Raw genomic sequence first — 19,232 nt, forward strand, 5'->3', positions numbered from 1 at the left:
TACAGGAAGAGACTTCAGAGTTAATAAAGGAAGTTTATTGGTGATTGGTATTGATGGACAAATTGCTCTTCCTTTCCTTTTATTTTCCCCAGAATGTTCCACCCTTGAAACATAAATTTAAGGAGTACAGTTTGAACACAAATTAATAAGAGCTTAAACAGTGCAGTCACAGAAATGTCTTATATGAATACCATTTACAGTAAAAGAACTACATTTAGGGTTAATATGTATTTTCTGACTGCTCTTTTGATGTTTACGTATCATGGATATATTAATTAAAGACAGTGTACACTAATTTCAGTAACCTCATGTCTGTGATAGCGATCAGCGTCTGAACTGATTTGATAATAAAAGTTTCATTGTAAAGATGACGCTGTGTAATGGAGATGGTGTCGTTAACGGTTCTCAATATTTAGGGACGGACAATCTGCTTATCGGACCTGTAAATGTTTAGAGTGGAGAAAATGCTTTTAAAGGTCCAGTAATTTGCCTTATGCCAGTGTTTTCCCAGCCAAACAGCCCATGGGAGGCTAGACCTCCAGCAGCAGGCCCTCGATTCAAAACTAGAAGCACTCACACCTAGATGTGGGCCATGGAACGGCTCTGGCCAACGGAGACGGCAGCTCTGTGTGAAATAAAAAAGAAAACATTATTGAACATGTTAGATTCTGTCAGCATTCCTCAGCCACTGACAAGTCCTGACAAGCTTCAGCAGTTTAACTCTCAACACTGTCTAATGTAATGATCTGATTTCAGAACATCTGATGGGGAAGAAGACATGTCTTGATTATGCAGACAGAGAGAGAGAGAGGCAGACAGGGGAGTGTATGGAGAGTTGTCTGTAATCTCACAGAGAGGGTGGGATATCAGACACTGTAGGACTTAAACAGGGCCAGCCACGTTCTGCTCTCTCTGCTGAATGCTACTTTTGTTATGGGCTGTTTTATGGAAAATTGCTTCATTTCCCTCTATGTGCCAGAGATGTGGGACTGAACTGGGATGGTGCAGTACCCTTTACACAACTGACCCGACACAGCTGTCTGTGTGTGTGTGTGTGTGTGTGTGTGTGTGTGTGTGTGTGTGTGTGTGTGTGTGTGTGTGCGCGTGTGTGTCTGTGTGTTTTAGTGAGTGAATGGCTGAGGCTAAAGTCACCCCTTTTTATAGGTGTGTGTTTTTATTATTACTGAAGAGCACATGACTTAGGCCCACTGCTTTGTCTGCTATGGGTGGTGTTCCTTTCAGCCAGAGAAAACTGTCAGTCAAAACCTGAAGTAAGACAGATATTTTAAGACAGATAAATCCGTACACCCATATGGATGCAAGTCAGCACATGTGAGATGTGGAGATTTTTTTTTTCAGTTTCATTCATATTTAATAATCTGTTGAGTTTTCTGGAGGAAGTGCAGAAATAAGAGGGAAATAATGGTCTAGGTGGTTACAATATTTAATAACTAATTTGGTAACTCTTTGGTAACTCATTAATGACTTAATGTCATATGAAGATGTTGTTTGATATAGAATGGCCCGCTCATGGATTTTCTTGATTTCTCAGGGAGTTTCCAGACTCTTTGAGAAGATCTGCAGTGACCATGGTGTTCACTCTTGTCTTCCTCTTGAATGACACCTTTCACACGCGCACACAAACACACACACACGTACATACAATCACATTTTAAATGGTGTCTAAAATGTATTCATTCCTGTGGTGACACAAAGAAGGACTTTGTTTTTCTTTTCACTTTTTTGTTTTGTCAGGCGTTGACTGTTCGGATCAACCTTTGTTCTGCAGTTCACAAATGAAAATATTTTATCCCTTTTTTTCCCAAACAGAAGTACACACATTTGTTTTTCATAGTAATTGGAATGTTTATCTGAAAAGAAAGCAGTGTGGGACAGCTCTGACAGGAGAGTATATTAACTGTAGCTGTTTCTGGGAAACGTTAAGTCCATCTGAAGACACAGTGTGATGAGAAAGAGAGTGAGAAAGGAGGTTCTGGTGACAGAGAAGAGGGGGAGTGTGTTTCCAGACTCACTCCTCTCCCCTTTTTGTTTTCCACTGCTCTATATGCCAGATGGAGCTATGGGAGTAATTCCACTCTCTGCATTATATTCTTCCCTTCTAATCCTTTTTTTTTAACTGTATATAGTCAGAGCAGCGTGTGTATGAAGCCTGCGGCCCAGATGGCCTGTAGGTTTCAGGATGTAAAGCCTATCCAGTCAAGCAGCAAAAGCACATCAATCATTTGATTTCTACCGCTTTAAAAACTGTAACCGTCCACAGTACTGATGGACTCTGTGGTCTATTTAAATGAACACTAAATTCTTTAATGACTTCTACGACCTGTTGTTTGACACATGACATCACAGACCGTGACTCTGTAGAATTCCCTTTTTTTTTCTTTTATAGCCTTGAATCTCGCTCCCACTACATATAGCAACATTCCTCATTTATTCATCCTTTACTGTCTTTTATTGGTCTTTTTTTTTTTTTTTTACACGTCTTGATTTTTCTTGTTGCTAATCCTGAACACTGACAGAATGTGTGAAATTGTGAATAAGAGGTGTGAACATTATACAGTTATGCTGATGGGGCCGGTACTTTGGAAGTAGTTTATATACCGGGACTAATGAAAACACAAGACATGTCAGAGGCAGCAGATTGGGGCAACAGGGGTAGAAGCGTGACTATGAGTGAGTCATTCTTACCGTAGCCTCTGAGTGACAGACACACACACAGCACACACACACACACACACACACGTACAAGGAGACTGTTTTAGATCACCGATCCCAGCTTTCTGTGTTCTGTGAAGGGAGACACTGCAGCGGACAGAAAAGGAGGGGGGGGGGTAGTTTGCATTCATACATTCATCCTATTCACACACACACACACACATGCTCTCGCACATGCACACACACATTGCATTCACACCAGATACACAGTCATTTTACTGTTGACTTTTTGATCTGCTGTCTTTTTTCATTAACTTTTTGGACTCTCTGTGGTTCTCCTGCCTTTTTCCTTTGATTTGTGTTTTACAGGTTGCCTAGTTATTAAGCTCTTGCTCAACTCTCCCTCTCCTTTTGTACCTATATCGCTTTTTACTTGTTTTTAATAATTTTTTGCTCTTCTCTCTCTATTTCTCTTTTTCTCACATATCTGCAGAGTGAGGTCAACACATACACACAGACACACACACATCCAACTCTGGCTCTCTGAAGTCCTTCAGCTCTAGTTACTTTGGCTGTCTGTGTTTGCTTCATCCCAAAATAATCCAAATGCAAACTCAGACCCAGCCTTGTGTCTTCCATTTTCCTTCCATTTTTCCCATTTTTTTTCCTCTTCATGAGCTGGAGGTCCCTCTTTACTTTAGACACTTTCTGATGTGGTCACCATGTGAAGTACACACATGTTGATTATATAATATATAATATGTATGATTATATAATACGAAGAGGTTGTATGTATCCCAGTTGTGTTTACTTTACCAGCTGACACATTCTAATGCCCAAAGTCCTTTGGAGGTCTTCCTCTTCATGGTTGTATTAATTTACACATTTATATGACATGTAGTCCTTGGAGCCAAACTGAATGTTGGGTCCAATCCCATCAGATGGAGTGAGGCACATTTTCACTTCAGTACCAGAGCAGCAGGACTGAGGAAATGTGTTCAGATCCTATCAGTGCCCCTATTGTTTGTGTTAGTAGTCAGAGACCACTGTCTGTGTGTGATATAGTTTGTGGGAGAGACAGACAAGTGTGGACAAGTTTGTTTTTTGGTTTTGTCTTTATATATGTGCATATGTCTCTTATTTTTTGCATTTGGCATATGTAGTACTGGCCTGTTTTCTGCTGTGAAATGTTGCATGCATGCCTGTGCCTGACCTTGACATCCCCTGTAATTGCTGTCTGGATGGAAAGGAAAGCGCACCATTCGCTCTGATATTAGACAGATCTTGTACAAGTTTCAATACAATTATGCACATTGGAACCAGCTGCGGAAGGCAAGCGGTCTCATTATTCTCTGGCCGCAGATCCAATCATCAGAGATCTAAAGATAATATGGGATAAAACCAGAGGATTCAGAAAGCGGTAAGGAGCTTGTATTCCAACCCCAGACTAACCCTTCTATCAGCTGCTTGTCAGTTTAGCAAATAATACAAATTATTACCTCATGTTTTTTATGGACAGTCCTGTAGAACAATGCATGTTGACGTGAATGTTCCTATCGAGCTTCTTTTAGACATCGATTGGACATCTGAACAAATGCCAAAAACAGAATCTATCACATTGAAAGTGTTTTCCCAGGGGACAATTACTTATCTGTATTGCTCAGTTATGTGTGGATTTTTTAAGTAAGAACACGTCAATACAGCAGCACGGCCCCTGGTTGCTTCACAGAGACCCAGCAGGTGACTAGGGAGATAAGTTGAAATGGAGTTCATGTCCTCACCCTCCATCAGCTTCATACCATAACACAAAGACCAGGATACTCTTGAAGATAAGCAGTCTGTCCACCCGTCAGGCCGAGTTCTGCTTACGCTCCTGTAACTGTTGAGAATGGGGGATTTATAACTGTGAATGGGTAATCTGGAGCGGGGTTTTATTGTTAACAGATTTTGTGGTAAACATTAAAGTGTGTGGTTTTCTTTTCAGGAGATAGTGTGAGATTGAATGTATTCATTTGTCTGAAAATGTTTTCTTAACCTCTGTTTAACCTAAGGAGGACAAATAAAGAAGTGTGTTTGCACCTTGTGTAACAGTTTACTGAACTGTTTGATGTCTGATAACCATGAATAAACACTATTATCCCCTGAGTCCACTGTGTTAAGTGAGGGCATTTTTCTCAGAGAGGTCTTTCACTACTGAAATAGACGCATCGTGGTGGGTGGATGAGATGTAGGCCTTTACTGGGTGGAGTCATGCAAGGTTCCAGAGATAGGTTCACTGAGAGAAAGAAAGCAAACATATTTATTAATGACTACTTAAAGATTTTGTGACTTGATTATGTTTGATGTTAAGAAGAAGTTAAAGCCAGTAGTTGAGTAGTTAGGCTGGGTCAAGTCCAGATGCTAACCAGAGCATGAATTAAATGGCTGCCCACTTCATGAGAGAGCAGCTTTCAACCATGCTTTCATAGTATGCCCACTGCAGCACACAGCTTAGGCACAGAGCGGAGCAAGCTCCACACACACTGAGTTTGTCTCACATAGCCGTCCCTTGGTTAGGCCTGTAGCATGGCTGTTGGTTTTTCCAATCCCCAGATTACCATAATATCCTGAATCCATCCAGTTTACAGTCTGAGAGGCCAGGAGCTCAGCCATTTACCAGCGTGGAATAACAGTGAGAGAGAAGGAGCATGTGGCAGATTTTCACATTTAGATTCATAAGGAAGCTTATCTTACCTTATCTCTTCATGCAGCTATTCACCACCTGGATCTTTCTGCTATTTCATATTTTATCAGATGAGTTCACCTCTGTATCAATAAAACGATAGGAGATATATGTGAATGAGTGAAAGACTGCGTGTGCAAGTGTGTGTGTGTGTGTGTGTGTGTGAGAGAGAGAGAGAGAGAGGGAGAGAGGCAAAAATAAAAAGACAATGTTTGTTGTCTCTCGGAGGGGTGGTTGTATACAGGAGTGGGCGATATGACGATATTATACCGTCACCTGAATTTTATGCAGGATATGTTTTTCAGAGATATCCAAGGTATTGTGAGACAGAGTTTCTGTGCATTGTATTGTTATAACAGCTGTGCTGACAGTGCTCACGTGCTGCCTCCAAACTTACTTAACTCTTCGTATTGTTCATGTTGTTCAGGATAACTGCAGAGAGCACTAACTTGTCCCGGCCCACACCAACGAACCAGTAGAATAATACATTGTAGGTGGTTCCTTTAAAATGTTACTTGACGTATTCTTTTTCCTTCCCTGCACGCTAATTTGACTGTAAACAGAGCGCAGCTTTGCTGAAAAAGAAGTTCTGCTTCCAAAAACAGGTTCTCCTTAAATAATGTGGAAGTGGTTTGGATTTACAAAATCCAACTGGAATCAATCCACTGTAATCTGCATGAATTTGCAAGCTTTGCAAAGATACTGTTTGTGAAAAGGTTAGCAACACAAGCAATCTTTTAGCCACCGTATATGAAAGATGCATGTGTCCTCCCCAAGTGCATCGTCTTCAGCCACTCAAGTCGGCCACACAGTCAGAGGCAACGACAAGACCCAAGATAAACGCTTCTCACTGCAGCACTGAGAGAATACCACATTTGACCACTCAACCTAATGCTGGAAATAAGTGACAGATACGGTAACTTTTTACCTAAGCAAAGATGTGGTCCCAGTTAAAACAGCTGAAAACCATGGATTCAGAAGACTGATATCAAATGTTGATCCACGTTATGGCTTACCTAGCTGCAAGTATGTAAGTCGCGGATTTAAGTGTTAGCATACATTTCATTTTTAACCGGAGACTGCAGCGCCCATCTGCAAACGGGCAGTCTTTCAATTATTATTTTACATGTGTTTTAAATACTCAAATGTGTATGTGTGAGTGTTTATATAAATCTCTCTGTCTCTCTCTCTATATAGAGAGAGATAGATAGATAGATAGATAGATAGATAGATAGATAGATAGATAGATAGATAGATATTGATATTAATAGTGATGGAAAACAGTCATGTAATACACATTTGGCTCTTCTAGCTGACAAGATTAAATCCCGTTTTTCCAAGTAGCTGTTATGTCAAGCCCTAGTTAATCTCTTTTTTGTCTGATAAGGGTGTGATGAGGAAGAGCTGTGGTCCATAACACAGCAGATTAAATACAGACTCAGCACTTTTACTCTGTACCTCCCTAAAGTCCCACCAGCATTATGGTGTCTCCCAGTACTGAGAGGATTAAGTCAAATCACATTTTCCCGTCAAGCTTTCCCCTTGGCACTGCTTTGACAAATCATTGAGTGCATGAGAGATGTACTTAGGTGACGGAGACAAAAAAAAAAAATGGAAATGTGAGAGGGGGGATATGAAAGAAAAGAGAAAATAATAAGGTCAAACTTCTATTATTTGGTATTTAAAATTCCATTCATCTTCACAGTGGACCTGTTGCATCGCGTTAGCTCCTCAGAAATGGGAAATTGGTGATGTTGGTTACAACGCTGATAAGGCTCTGGCGACACTGTGTAGTTTGTCTATGTCTGCGATCGTGAGACAGCCTGTCTGCGGCTCTTCGTTATGACCATATTTGCTCAAATTGGCAAAATCGTAATCCAACATGTGAATTGTTAAAATGACAAGCCTGGCCTTTCATAGCAGGGAAGTAGTCACCTCTCCGCTGTTTGACAGGCTCTTTATAACCATGACCTGAGCAGTCTCTGTTACCTCAGATGATTCTTTTAAGCCATCACTTGGATTTTAATTTCCTATTGTATATTTTATCAGAAATGCTGATTTTCTGTACTGACCTGAAAAGACTTCAAAAGCACTATTAAAATGCTAGGAAATGTTTTCATAACGATTTCTTTTTGTTGTTTTTTTTTTTTTTTTTAGATAAGTTCATAAAACTTAGTCCAGTGCAAGGTTTTCCTTATCATGCATAATTTGGTTGACAATGTTCTTATTTGTTCTCTCAGGGAGTAGGACAAAGCGGGCTCTTTCGCTGTTGGTTTTTCATACAGGATATAAAACGTTTTGCATTTAATCAGACAGCAAAAATCACACATGGATGTATTTACTGCATTACAAATTGTAAACAACTAAAAAGTGGTAATTATTAGTTAGTCGAGTTTGCATTGAATATTTAATTACAAGGAGGTAGTTGTTAAAATGGACCCATATGTCGACAAGTGTGAACTTTCCTCTCCAGAACTAAATGAGCCACTCACCCTTTTGGAACACCCTTTCCCCCACTTTTATAAAACTGTTCACACAGCTTCATACCTTAGATGCCAAATGCAGTTTATTACTGGGAATAGACTCCAGCCTTTGCACTGGCCATCACAGCCTGAAAAAAAGAAAAAGTAAATAGGAGAGAATATTCTTTCATGGCCAGCACGCTCTAACATTTAACTAGCTTTCAATTGTGTATAGGGTCATCTGCTTGGGAGATACATCTCCCATTCCCACCAGAGGCCTGAAGATTTTTAATACTATGAAGTGTTATTCAGCTTTGTGAGGTGTCTTTCTGTATATATATCCATCTTAGATTCAGATAAGCCTCAATGCCTTGGCAGTAGTCTCTGGAAATCTCTCACATAGATTGGCAGACCTTCAAACGGCTAGACGGTTACACCCAGAATTCCTTGCATGTAAGCTGCTCAGTAAGCTGAAGCTTTAATAACATTATCATCATCATCATTACCATCATCTTCATCATTGTCAAAATCATCATCAAAGTGATGGGTGAAGAACAGCATGATTGGTTTTCTAGCTGACTGAGCTTGAACAAAGATGGTTGCAAACTCAGGGTATTCTGGTGCAGCAACTACAGCTGGATGAGGAGCAGTTAGTGATTAGGTTTTTCTACCGCTTCCCTGTGAAGATCAAGGCAATACTGCCAGAGGTTTCCAGACTGCAGATAAATTTGACCTCCTGGTGTCACCTCTTTATCTTGCTCTCTCTGGCTAGACTGATTTTTTATGTTGTGCACACACAGTTGGTATGGATTGTTCCTCTCATTAAGATTTATGGAGTGCTCTCCTCTAGCAGTGTGCGGTGTAGTTAAGGGTTTTTTTTGTTGTTGTTTTTCTGTGTGTGTGTCCTTGCATCCTGAATGAATTAAGTATCGCATCCCACTTATCCTTGAATGTATCTTTCTGATGTTCATGTCTTAAAGACACATTGTGATTTGTATGATAGTCCACAGGTGCCTGAAACATTTCAGAGACAACTTCAGTTTATGACCCTGTTGTTTTATCTGTTTCCCTCCAGCCTGCCTGCTGCGATACAATGCCCTCTCTCTAGTCTACCTTCTGTACCTGCTGCTCTTACCATGGTTCTTATGGCCCAACAAACACACACTACGAGGTAAGAGAACTTTGCAATTAAATGTGTTTGAATGAAGATGTCTTGTTTCAGCGACATTTTGCTCTTGTCATTGTATGAAATACAGGTTGCGTGTTCAAGACATAATCCATTCATTAATCGTTGTTGTTGCACTGTCCATTCTGAACATGCAATTGGACGTGGAACGTTCTCGCACCATAGGAGCTGTTTGTCAGATATAACAATCAATCGACAAAACAATTAATAAAGCTACAACATCTGAATTGGTGGTGTGTATATACGTGGAATATCATTTAATGAACAATTTTATTTCACTCTGTGGCTTTGCCAGTGTCTCACTTGGATCCTTCCGGAAAATGGCAGCTTGCCGGTCACTGGACTGAGTACTGCCATGGTGGTTTAACCAGAGAACGAAAAGACACTGATGACAAGGGGGTGTAGCTCCAGCTTTGTCAGTGATTAAATCACAATCTAAAACTTACACACCAGCCAATCATCACAGCCACTGCTTATTTCATCTACAGAAAAGTTGCACTTGATGTGAATGGAGGTGTTGGCAGTTTATTTGATCCTGTTCATGAAAAATTAGCCCATACTGACAACGTGGCTTTCACATGATATCATTTATGGCTATATTGTTATTTGGACATTGAGAGATTTGAGTTTCAGAGTTAATTGAGCATGACAATTTGGTAAGTATATCACAAAAGGAAAGTCTAGGGTCACAAAAGGAAGTGTGCAACTTTTTTTTAATCAAGGTTTTTTTTTTTGGTTGATGAAACTTTATCCAAACTTATCTTGCATCATGAATCTTATTTATGGCTCAGTAAATATGTTTGCATGACACTGATTTAATCATCTGATGCTCTTCAGAGTTCTGCACACTCGACAGGAAGTTGTACTAGTCCAGACAAGGCTGAACTGAAAAAGAACTGTCAACAGGCTTTTGAGACATGGTTTATCTGCATGCTTTATTTCGTAGAAATCACTATTACAATCTGTTTTGAATTTTAATTGCTCTGTCTAACTAAATGGGTTGGTCTTAATCTCCTCCAGAGATTATTCACAAAGGACACGTGACAGACTTTTGTTTCCAGATCATGCATTGTATTTAACAGCTCATCTTTACCTCCATCAACAGAGGTTAGATCTGAGGTCAAACACAGACTCTGTCTCCTTGCAGCAGCTCTTGTTCTTTCTCTGGCTTCACTGATCTTCTCTTAAGCAAATTTGATTTGATTTAGAAAAGCAAATCTTCCAACATGTATTTAATCAAAAATCAATAAACAGGGGATATTATTTCAGCCCTTGGGGTGACTTTTTCCACTGCCTGGTTTTACCAGATCCTTCTGGTAAGAGTTAGCACAGCAGTTCAGGCTGACCTTAAAAATTGAGATTTTATGGGTCTTTGCACACACACACACACACACACACACACACACACACACACACATAGAGCATAGCCTTTCGCCTATGGGATTATTTGTCCAGCTTATCAATTCTTTCACGCTCCTGAGAGTTGATTTGCCCTGTCGTCCTCTGTGATTCAGTAAGACTCTGAATGAGTCAGAGCCTCTGTTGTGTTTCCTCTGGACATTAAAGAGAAAGTATTGTGAGTATAGCACTTTACACAGAATTTTAATATGTTAAAAAGAGTTTGGACATTAAACAATGACATACTTCTGCCCGCACTACAGGCAGGGAAATGTGGATGTCACACTATAATTTGCAACACTAAGAAGGATTTATGGATTTCTTTTCTATTAAAAGATGAAGAGAAAGAATCAAAACATAAACGTAGTAAATGATTGTAAATGTTACACAAAATGTGAATTTTAACAATATACTTTTTAATATCTGTTTAAAAGACATTGCAAACAATCACGCTATTAAATCACACACTAATCAGTGCACTCAACACTTTAAACATGAATAAACAGCTCTGTAACGGAAGGATGACGAGGGGATTCAGGTAATGTGTGTTTTCTGGGAGAATAAAGATCTTTTTTTCTAGTGGGTGTGGTGGCTAGGAACTATATCTATGCTGTTAATGAAAACGCTTTTCTTTGTTTCCTATTTGGTTTAACATTTCTCTTTGGCTCAGAAAGCAGAGGAGGGCCGGATGCATGCTATCCAGGAGTCACATGACTTGGGAGAAGTGTCGGAAATAACCGGTTACTATAATTTATGATTGCTTCTGTTTGACCCCTCTTAACCCTCTTTTATAAGAGAAGCGTTCGTCATGCCTCCAGACCATGACTGGATTTTTGTTCGCTTGAGTCATGGTTAAGATCTCTCTGAGGAGATGCAGGACAGTGTTGTTCTTTGGTAATACCCCTGACCCAGTTCTGTTAGTAAACTGCGGCCTATATATTGGTTCATTTTAGAGCCCAGGACATGATGATGGGAGTGTAGTGTATTGCTTAGAACAAGCATAGTTAGAAATAATAAGAGAATCAGCATAAAACACTCAGACTGAAGCCTTGGCCACCCTCTTCTGCCATCAGTCATGTAACTCTTGACTTTGTCAACCTGAACTGTACGAATCAGCTAAATGAATCCCGATGCGACTGCACTGGAAAGATTTCATCACTTTTATTGTGCAGTCATTGCCTGTCATAGCTGTTCAGAGATGGCCTCACAGAGTGAGTGCTGTGATTCTTTGGAGCATGACTACAGTTGACTTTACACAGTCTTGTGTGTCACTGCCTCGCTGCAAGTCCCCTTTTCTCTTGAAGAATTAATGGTAAATTATCTTAATCCTCTGTCAGATCAAACTATGTTGTCATCTACTGCGACTGATAAGTAAAAGCAGAAATGGTGTCTTGCTGTGCCGTGCCTGCTGGTTTAAAGAGCACTAGTAGGACTGTTTCATTCACTGAAAATTGGAGAATTAATGCACTGCTTGGCTTACTCGGTCTGACACCCAGGAGTGTTACTTTATTTTAAATCTCTCCTTGTGTATTGACACCTGCTCCAATTTCTGCACAGTCACTCTTCCTGAGGTATAATAACTACTGAAGCATGATTTTCTGCCGTATTTGGATCAGAACTAGTAGGGACATGCATGATTTAAAGAGAGAGTCTGTCCTTACTTTACCCCAGGAGAGGGCTGTTAAACAATTACAGCCCAGAAGGGCTGGGCACTGCAGATTCAGCACCCTCGCCCACAGTTCAGGTATAATGACACAGTGGCCAACGAAAGGGTCTAATTGCTCTACAAGCAGCATTACTGAAAAAAAACAGGAAAAAAAGGAAAAAAAAACAGGACCAAAGTTGACTTCAAGAGTCAGAGCTCAATGCCATAGCCTATACTTCCTAAACGAGAACTCCACATCAACAAGACCCACAGTTCAGAGGGAATAAAGAAGAACATTAGCTTGAGTTTTCACATTTAAATACCATTTATTCATCGATTTGATATTTACAAAAGTTGGAAAATGTATGAATATAAAAATGATATATATTTTTTACATTGAAAAGATGAGGAAAATCTGTAATACCATTGTAAGACTAGTTTCTTATGTATGATGGTCTGCAGAGGGTGTGGTACTTTTCTCTTAATTTGGTCTGTTCCATATGTGGTGTCTTCTGGGTCACAGATGGACAACATGACAACATGTAAGAATGTCTTGTTCTGTTTCAATAATGAGACGCATATCAGGAAATTTCCAGCCGACCATAAATGTAATTGGATAGAGCAGCTGGCTCTTGTCCAGAGATGGTGAATCAGTCAGGTCCATGTCTTGCCCCCTCAGTTCCCATACTCTGTGTTCTTATGATTTCCTTTGGGCAGAGGAAGACAGAAGACTAGGTCCCCTGGGTACCTGCCATGTGGCCTTAACTCCGGGTCAGAGCTGAACTTCCTCATAACACTGCTATTCCAGCAGTGAGTCTTTGAATTTAAATATGTTCTCACACCAATGCCAGAGAGAATGTTTTTTTGGGTTTTTTTTTTGATGTACAATAAAATCTGGATCTTGCTGGTTTATATTATCAAATATTTAGACTGGCTTTTCCCCTGTTTTTAAGAATATTTATATGCGCTTTGAGGTTTAATTTTGATTATATTTAGAAAAAAAAGTTGGTCTTGTTAGGGTTTGTTTACCAAATTAAGTAAACGCAACTTTTTTGTCCTTACATGTTGAGAAAATGACCTTTGGCAGATAGTTGAAGATCATAAGATTTCATGGTGTTCACATATTATTAAGAACCATCAGCAAAATCCTCTGTAATCAAAAGGGTGTGTCCACATAACTCCCTGGACCACTGAACCAAGCTTGAATAGGACTGTACATGTTTCTCGCATCTATGTGTGTATGTGCGTACACGTGTGTGTGTGTGTGTGTGTGTGTGTGTGTGTATGCAGATGTGTTCCTATGTGTGTTAGGAACGCCCTCCCTGGGTCTGCGCCCACACTTCTTCACTCACCATTCTCCACCCACCACCCTCCACCCCATCCTGAACTGTTCCACCCAGCGCAGGGGTCTTCCTCCCATAACAGTGGCTTATTTACCCTGGACGGCCAAGCCAGTGGTTTATGAGCTGCTGGAAAAACACACAGGTTATCCCAGTCCCCCTTTTTTGGAAAGGCCCCCACTCATTATACATTACATTCAACTGAGTCTGAGTAAAAAACATTTTTTGCTTTTCCGTTATTCCAAAACAAGTACCAAGTGACTGTAGCAGGTCGCGGAACAAAATGCAGTTGTTTTTTCGAGTTTGGGATCGTATTCTTGTAACAATATTAACAAAAGTGTAATACTACATCTTGAGGAAATCACCCTGGCCTAAAAGAATAAATGATGTGAACACATGCGGGATAACCCAGAGGAACAGCTGTGAAAGGCCAGTCGATCTGTGGTGATAGAGGAGTAAAGCCTAACACTATGTTCCACAATGCTGGCTGTTTTTCTTTCCACAAATTTAGGGCAGTGTTCAGTAATTCTGCACGGCTCCAGGGGTCTGAGAGCCTCTGCCACACCAGTTGCATGAGAGTACATGTTTTGTTAACAGTGTACATACCTATAGTTGTAAAAGAAGAAAAAAAAAACATGTAAGGGTATGGTGAGATCCTGTTTCGTGGAAAAGCCAGTAATAGTTTACTGGATTGGTTGTCTTGAAGCAGATTTTGCTTAGTTAGGGACAGCAAAAAGGAAGAAGAGATACACCATATGTAGAAATTGCTGATGTAGGTTTTTTACATGTCATATGGTGAATTACAGGAGGGCTCCTCAAAGGGCGAACTGGAAAGACAAATAAACCCTAGGAAAGACTCCGGGGTTCAGCCTCTTGGAACTTTCTCCTCTGGTTTACTGTCCTCACTGACTCCCACAGTTGGGACTAAATAACTGAATCTATGAATCTGTGACCTTGTAAAATGTTTAGGAAAACGTTTATGGCTTAGTTTGAGCAAATAGCCATTTAGTTGGTGTTGGAAAAAAGATTTTTCACGTTACACATGTGTTCAGCATTAACATGGAGACCATTTTAAGAAAATTTAAATGAAATGATTTAAATTTAAATTTATAACAAAGTAACATATACCCTGATATGGGTAGCTGTCTCGATAGCCATCATACGTAACTATGGTTTCCCAGCCATAACCGTCTCCTTGTTGATATGTCTTTGAAGCACGTCCTTGGCTGAACTCCCCTTCGTCTCTGCGCATTGATCATGGGACTTGTCCATTGCTGTCTCCCGCTGGTCCAATAAAGGCCTTATTTTATTGTTGTTCTTAATTTTATTGGATCAGTGGAATGTAACACTGCATTCCTATTTGACTCTTAAAATAGGATACCACCATTGAGTCCAGAATGCACTGCTAATCGCACCACCGGTGTGCAATTATGGTTGAAAAACGAGTGTTAAGAGTCAAGCCATGCCAGAATGAGTCGGTGTTCATTTTAAGGGAAACTTGACTGTAGATGTAAAAATGAATGCGTGATCTCCTGGGTGGTTAGCAAAACTACATCCTGGTGCAAATCCTGGTTCATTTATGTACTCTGAATATCAATTACATCTGTTCATTTCTGTTGTCTCATGGGTGGGCCTCAAAGATGGCACTACAATCAACACACCATACCATAAAAGGGCCGTTGGTCCACATCCTGAAATAGAGAAGAAGGTGGACATCGTTCACTCAGCATGCAGTCCCTCATTTTATCTGTCACTTACTTTTTTTGTTTACCGTGCTGTCCTTCAGAGGTTGGGAATGGACACTCAATATTTAGCAGGCATGTGGACGCGGTCCCAGCTAGTCCAGTGTAACTCCACTCTTCTGATAGGACCCGCTTCTGCTGGTGTTGGTTTCAGTGTATTTGAGCTGTTTGCGGCAGCCTAAATCATCAGAGTTGAAGTGTGGTCCTCAGCAAGAGGTCTTGGCTTGAATAGATTGAGTATCTTAGGATCTTAGGATCTCTTGGATTGGATCACTTGGTGGATGAAGCTCATCTTTTCAAAGCACTCACATTAAACATGTAGTGTGGATAGCAAAGTGTGTATTATGCCAGGTAAATGATATGGATGAGATTTATCTCCATGTCAGGGGGGAAAAGGAAAACCTGTCCAGTGCTTTAAAGAGGCCATGATTAATTCTGAGTCCCACAGTCAGAATGGAAAACAAATCAGCTCCCTCAACTTGGCTTCTTGACCGTGAATTTAATTCATGTCACATTTTATTACATGAACTTTTGGTATGCATGCTGACATTAAAGTCAAAACAAAATCAAAGTCCTTAGTTCAGACCATATGATTGACAGTGAACTGTGAGTCATAAAGAAAGCACCGCTGAATGGGTGGGAAGACCCGCTATGCTGAGATGATCGAATTGTGCAGCAAAAAACTTGGAAATTGAAGGGCTGCAGCATAACTGTTCACTGTCGATGGGAACCAGGCTTAACTTCAAGCTTGCTCTAGAGGTGTTTGACCTCTGACACAGAAAGCAATAAATGTGAGTCTCTCAAGATAAGATCATCAGTTAAAGGAATACAAGGAAACAATAGCGGACAGAGATAGTCTGTTGAACTGTTTTTATAAACAAATATGACTGAGTATGAATTCCCTGTTCTCCTTTGGGTCTCAAAGAGTAGGTCACTGTATTTTCAACTTTTTTTTTTTAATTATCCATGATTTTACTGTAGATTATTCTTCTAAGATTGAGCATAACCAGAGAACCAGAATAAATATAACATGAGATTGACTTTAAGACTTTAATATTATGTTCTTAATCCCAACCTCCCTTGCTAGTGAAGTTATAATGTAATTATTTGTACATCAACCATCTGGGGGCGACCTACAGTATTTATGTATTTTAAATGGTGAAGTCAGTCTGTAAATGGAGCCCTTTCATGCCCAACTCATGGATAATCCTATAAATAGGGTGTCTTATGTAGGCTTTAATTGGAGTGGGGTGATTACAGGCCAAATGAGCCATAAAACTAGCCTTTCCCTTGGCCAAAACAAAAAAAAAAAATAAAACACTTCAATAAAACAAAATCAAAGTCTAGCTGAAAAACTGACTTGTTATGGTGGTTGAAAGTGTGAGGAGAAAAGTGATCCTGTACAAAGTTCACAGGAATGAGAGTTTGGATGTGAGGTTGTTCACCTGCATTTCACTGTGCCCCACTTTTTCACACTTGTGGTGAGAACTTATAGTCTAGTTTAATTATCTCCTGTCAAAGTCCTGTCCCTCAAATATTCTGATGAGATGAGATACAGCATCGTTATGGATTGCCTCCGCAGTCACAGTAGTTACACACACACACACACACACACACACACACACATTCATATGCATCTGCTAAAGGACTTGTTTGTTTCGTGACTACTGTGCTCTTATAAGAAACATTGGAAATCCCATTTTTGGGAGGTCATTGTTTAAAAGTTGCAATTAAATATTACGAGCAGCTCCCTCAAAGTTAATAACTTCATTGCTTGGTCTGCTGGTAGCAGCAGGCTGTCTGCTGAATGTGTTGTGACTTGCGAAAAAACCGAAGCCACTGAGAGCATGCTGTGTTCAGCATCCTGCCCTCACCTAGTCTGTCCTTTAATCTCTGGATTATGGCTTTAAGGACGTATTTATATCTTATTTAATTAACATTTGTAAATAAAATAATTGGTCTTAGCATTTGTTTCTCTTCCCCACCCTTCTCCTCTGTGCCTCCTTATTCATGTGGTCCTCCAACCCTCATGTCTCCTCTTCATCTCCATCTCTGTTTCTCTCCTCCCTCTCAGGCCACACAGGACGCTTCCTCAAGGCCCTGCTGAGCACCTCTGTCATCTTCCTGCTGGCTCATCTCTCCTTCCAGATCTGCCTTTACACTGTCCCCAGCCTTGACCCGGCGCTGGGACACAACTGTGAGTGAGCCTATGAGTGGTTCAACTTCATTCCCACACAATCACAATAGTATGCAAGCATTGCTCTTAATGATCCGGAGGTTTTGTTTTATGTCTTTTTCACATGTGAGAAATCAAACTGTACATACTGTAGTTGTTTCATTTGACACTTGGATCAGTCGAGGAGAGCTCCCCGGGCTGCGCCTTGAGCTTCTCTTATTTGTCTGGATTTTTCTTTTTTTGTTTGTTTGTTTGTTTATGGTTTAGACTCTGGGTTTATCTGTCAATTTGTCCTTGGAGAGTTTTATCAGCCATGAAATCTCATTTGACTGCTGGCATTCTGTTGCCACGGTGACGCGGACTGAACAGTCCCCAACAGTTGCCTCTATAGTACAAGACTACAGGAGACTCATGATGGCTTTGTGTGAACTGTCTTATATCTCATCAAGTGTAACAGCGACTTCTATCAAGCTAATTATCTACTCTCCCCCCCCCCCCCCCCCCGCCCCCTCTCTCTCTCTGTCTCTTTCTTTCTCCCAACAGGTAGCACATGGGAGTCTTTCGCAATACATGTTGGGGTGTCAAGGTACACGAGGAATGCATGGTGACAGTTTTAGTGTGTGTAACAGCAACCAGAGATGATGTCACTGGAGCTGACACAATGTTCACCATGTGGATGCAGTGAATGTGAAATTTAAAAAAAAAAGCAGATAAATCATCTATATCCAGACAAAGTTTATCAACTTGGTTATATAACAGCCCTGCAATGTATTCTAAAAGTCTTTAATTTAGCAGTGTTTGATTTAGCTGTTAGAATAAAATTATAAAATTATAAAAGGAAGCCTTTAGCACTGAATCCATGCACAAAAGGCTTCAATTGTAGCAAATCACACAGTACTGCAAACATGCATTATTACAGAAAGTACACATGCAATTTTGCATTGCTCTTAATATAAAAAGTGTAAATGTCATGCACACACAGTGTTATTACCATGTAACCTTGTAGTTCATGCTGATTTTGGAAAGTACGGATCCTGACCTTTTATACGCTGTCACCTTGCCCTTGCAGATTGCCCTGGGACGACCCCTGGAGCGTTGTACGTCTCCTGGCCCCTGACCTAGGCATATTCATCATCTCTCTCGTCACTGTGGTCTCCTGTGACCGCCTAGTGAAGAGCAGAGAAGAGGGATCCATGGCTTCCCATAACTCTTGCATCTTACAGGAGGTGAGTTTAGCCTAGATCAGTGGAATTAATTTGGCCACATCTACATTTTAGGTATATCCTATGTGTCAAATAGAGCTAGCTGTGCGGTTTGCCCTGTCTGCACTCTGTGTGGAAGTATAAACGTAGCTGCAGGGCAGTCGAGGGCGTGTCGGCACCTCTTGGTATTTCGTAACTGAAACACTGGCTTAAAAATGCAGAAGTGAAACCCAGGAGTTATGTGTGTCTGGGATCATAAAAGCAAGTGAATGACTGTGTGTTCCTTTACTCTGGCTCTATCTGTCTGGTATCCTCTCTCTCTCTCTCTCTCTCTCTCTCTCTCTCCCTCTCTCCCTTTCTGTCTGGTATCCTCTCTCTCTCTCTCTCTCTCTCTCTCTCTCTCTCTCTCACTCATTTGCATACACACAAGCTTGCGCTCCATATGGTTTGTCAGTAATAGGTTCTAGCCTTTTGTCTCCAGGTCACTGCTCGACAAGGAAATGACAGTGGCCTAGTCCAAACTAGTGTTGGTGCTTCATCTAACCACAAAGCAGTTAGTTAGCTGAAGGAATATTTGTCAAAACACTTCATCTCACGAGCTTCATAATTACATGCTACTCAGATCCTAAAAGCACATCTTTATTTTGATACAGCATTACATCTAGGAGTATAAACAGTCACCTGCA

The 19,232-nt window shown here is 40.5% G+C and overlaps 1 protein-coding gene across 1 annotated transcript in view; it reads left to right on the plus strand.

Moving 5' to 3' along the window:
• piezo1 (piezo type mechanosensitive ion channel component 1 (Er blood group)) overlaps positions 1-19,232 on the plus strand; it is a 55,279-nt gene that overhangs the window by 9,930 nt on the left and 26,117 nt on the right. The window contains exons 2-5 of the mRNA XM_030765168.1: positions 8,933-9,028; positions 17,243-17,365; positions 17,888-17,930; positions 18,414-18,570. Of these exons, the coding sequence (XP_030621028.1) occupies positions 8,933-9,028; positions 17,243-17,365; positions 17,888-17,930; positions 18,414-18,570 (419 nt within the window). The remainder of the gene's footprint in view (positions 1-8,932; positions 9,029-17,242; positions 17,366-17,887; positions 17,931-18,413; positions 18,571-19,232) is intronic.

This window comes from Chanos chanos, chromosome 2, assembly GCF_902362185.1.
Source record: "Chanos chanos chromosome 2, fChaCha1.1, whole genome shotgun sequence".
NCBI classification, from domain to species: domain Eukaryota; kingdom Metazoa; phylum Chordata; class Actinopteri; order Gonorynchiformes; family Chanidae; genus Chanos; species Chanos chanos.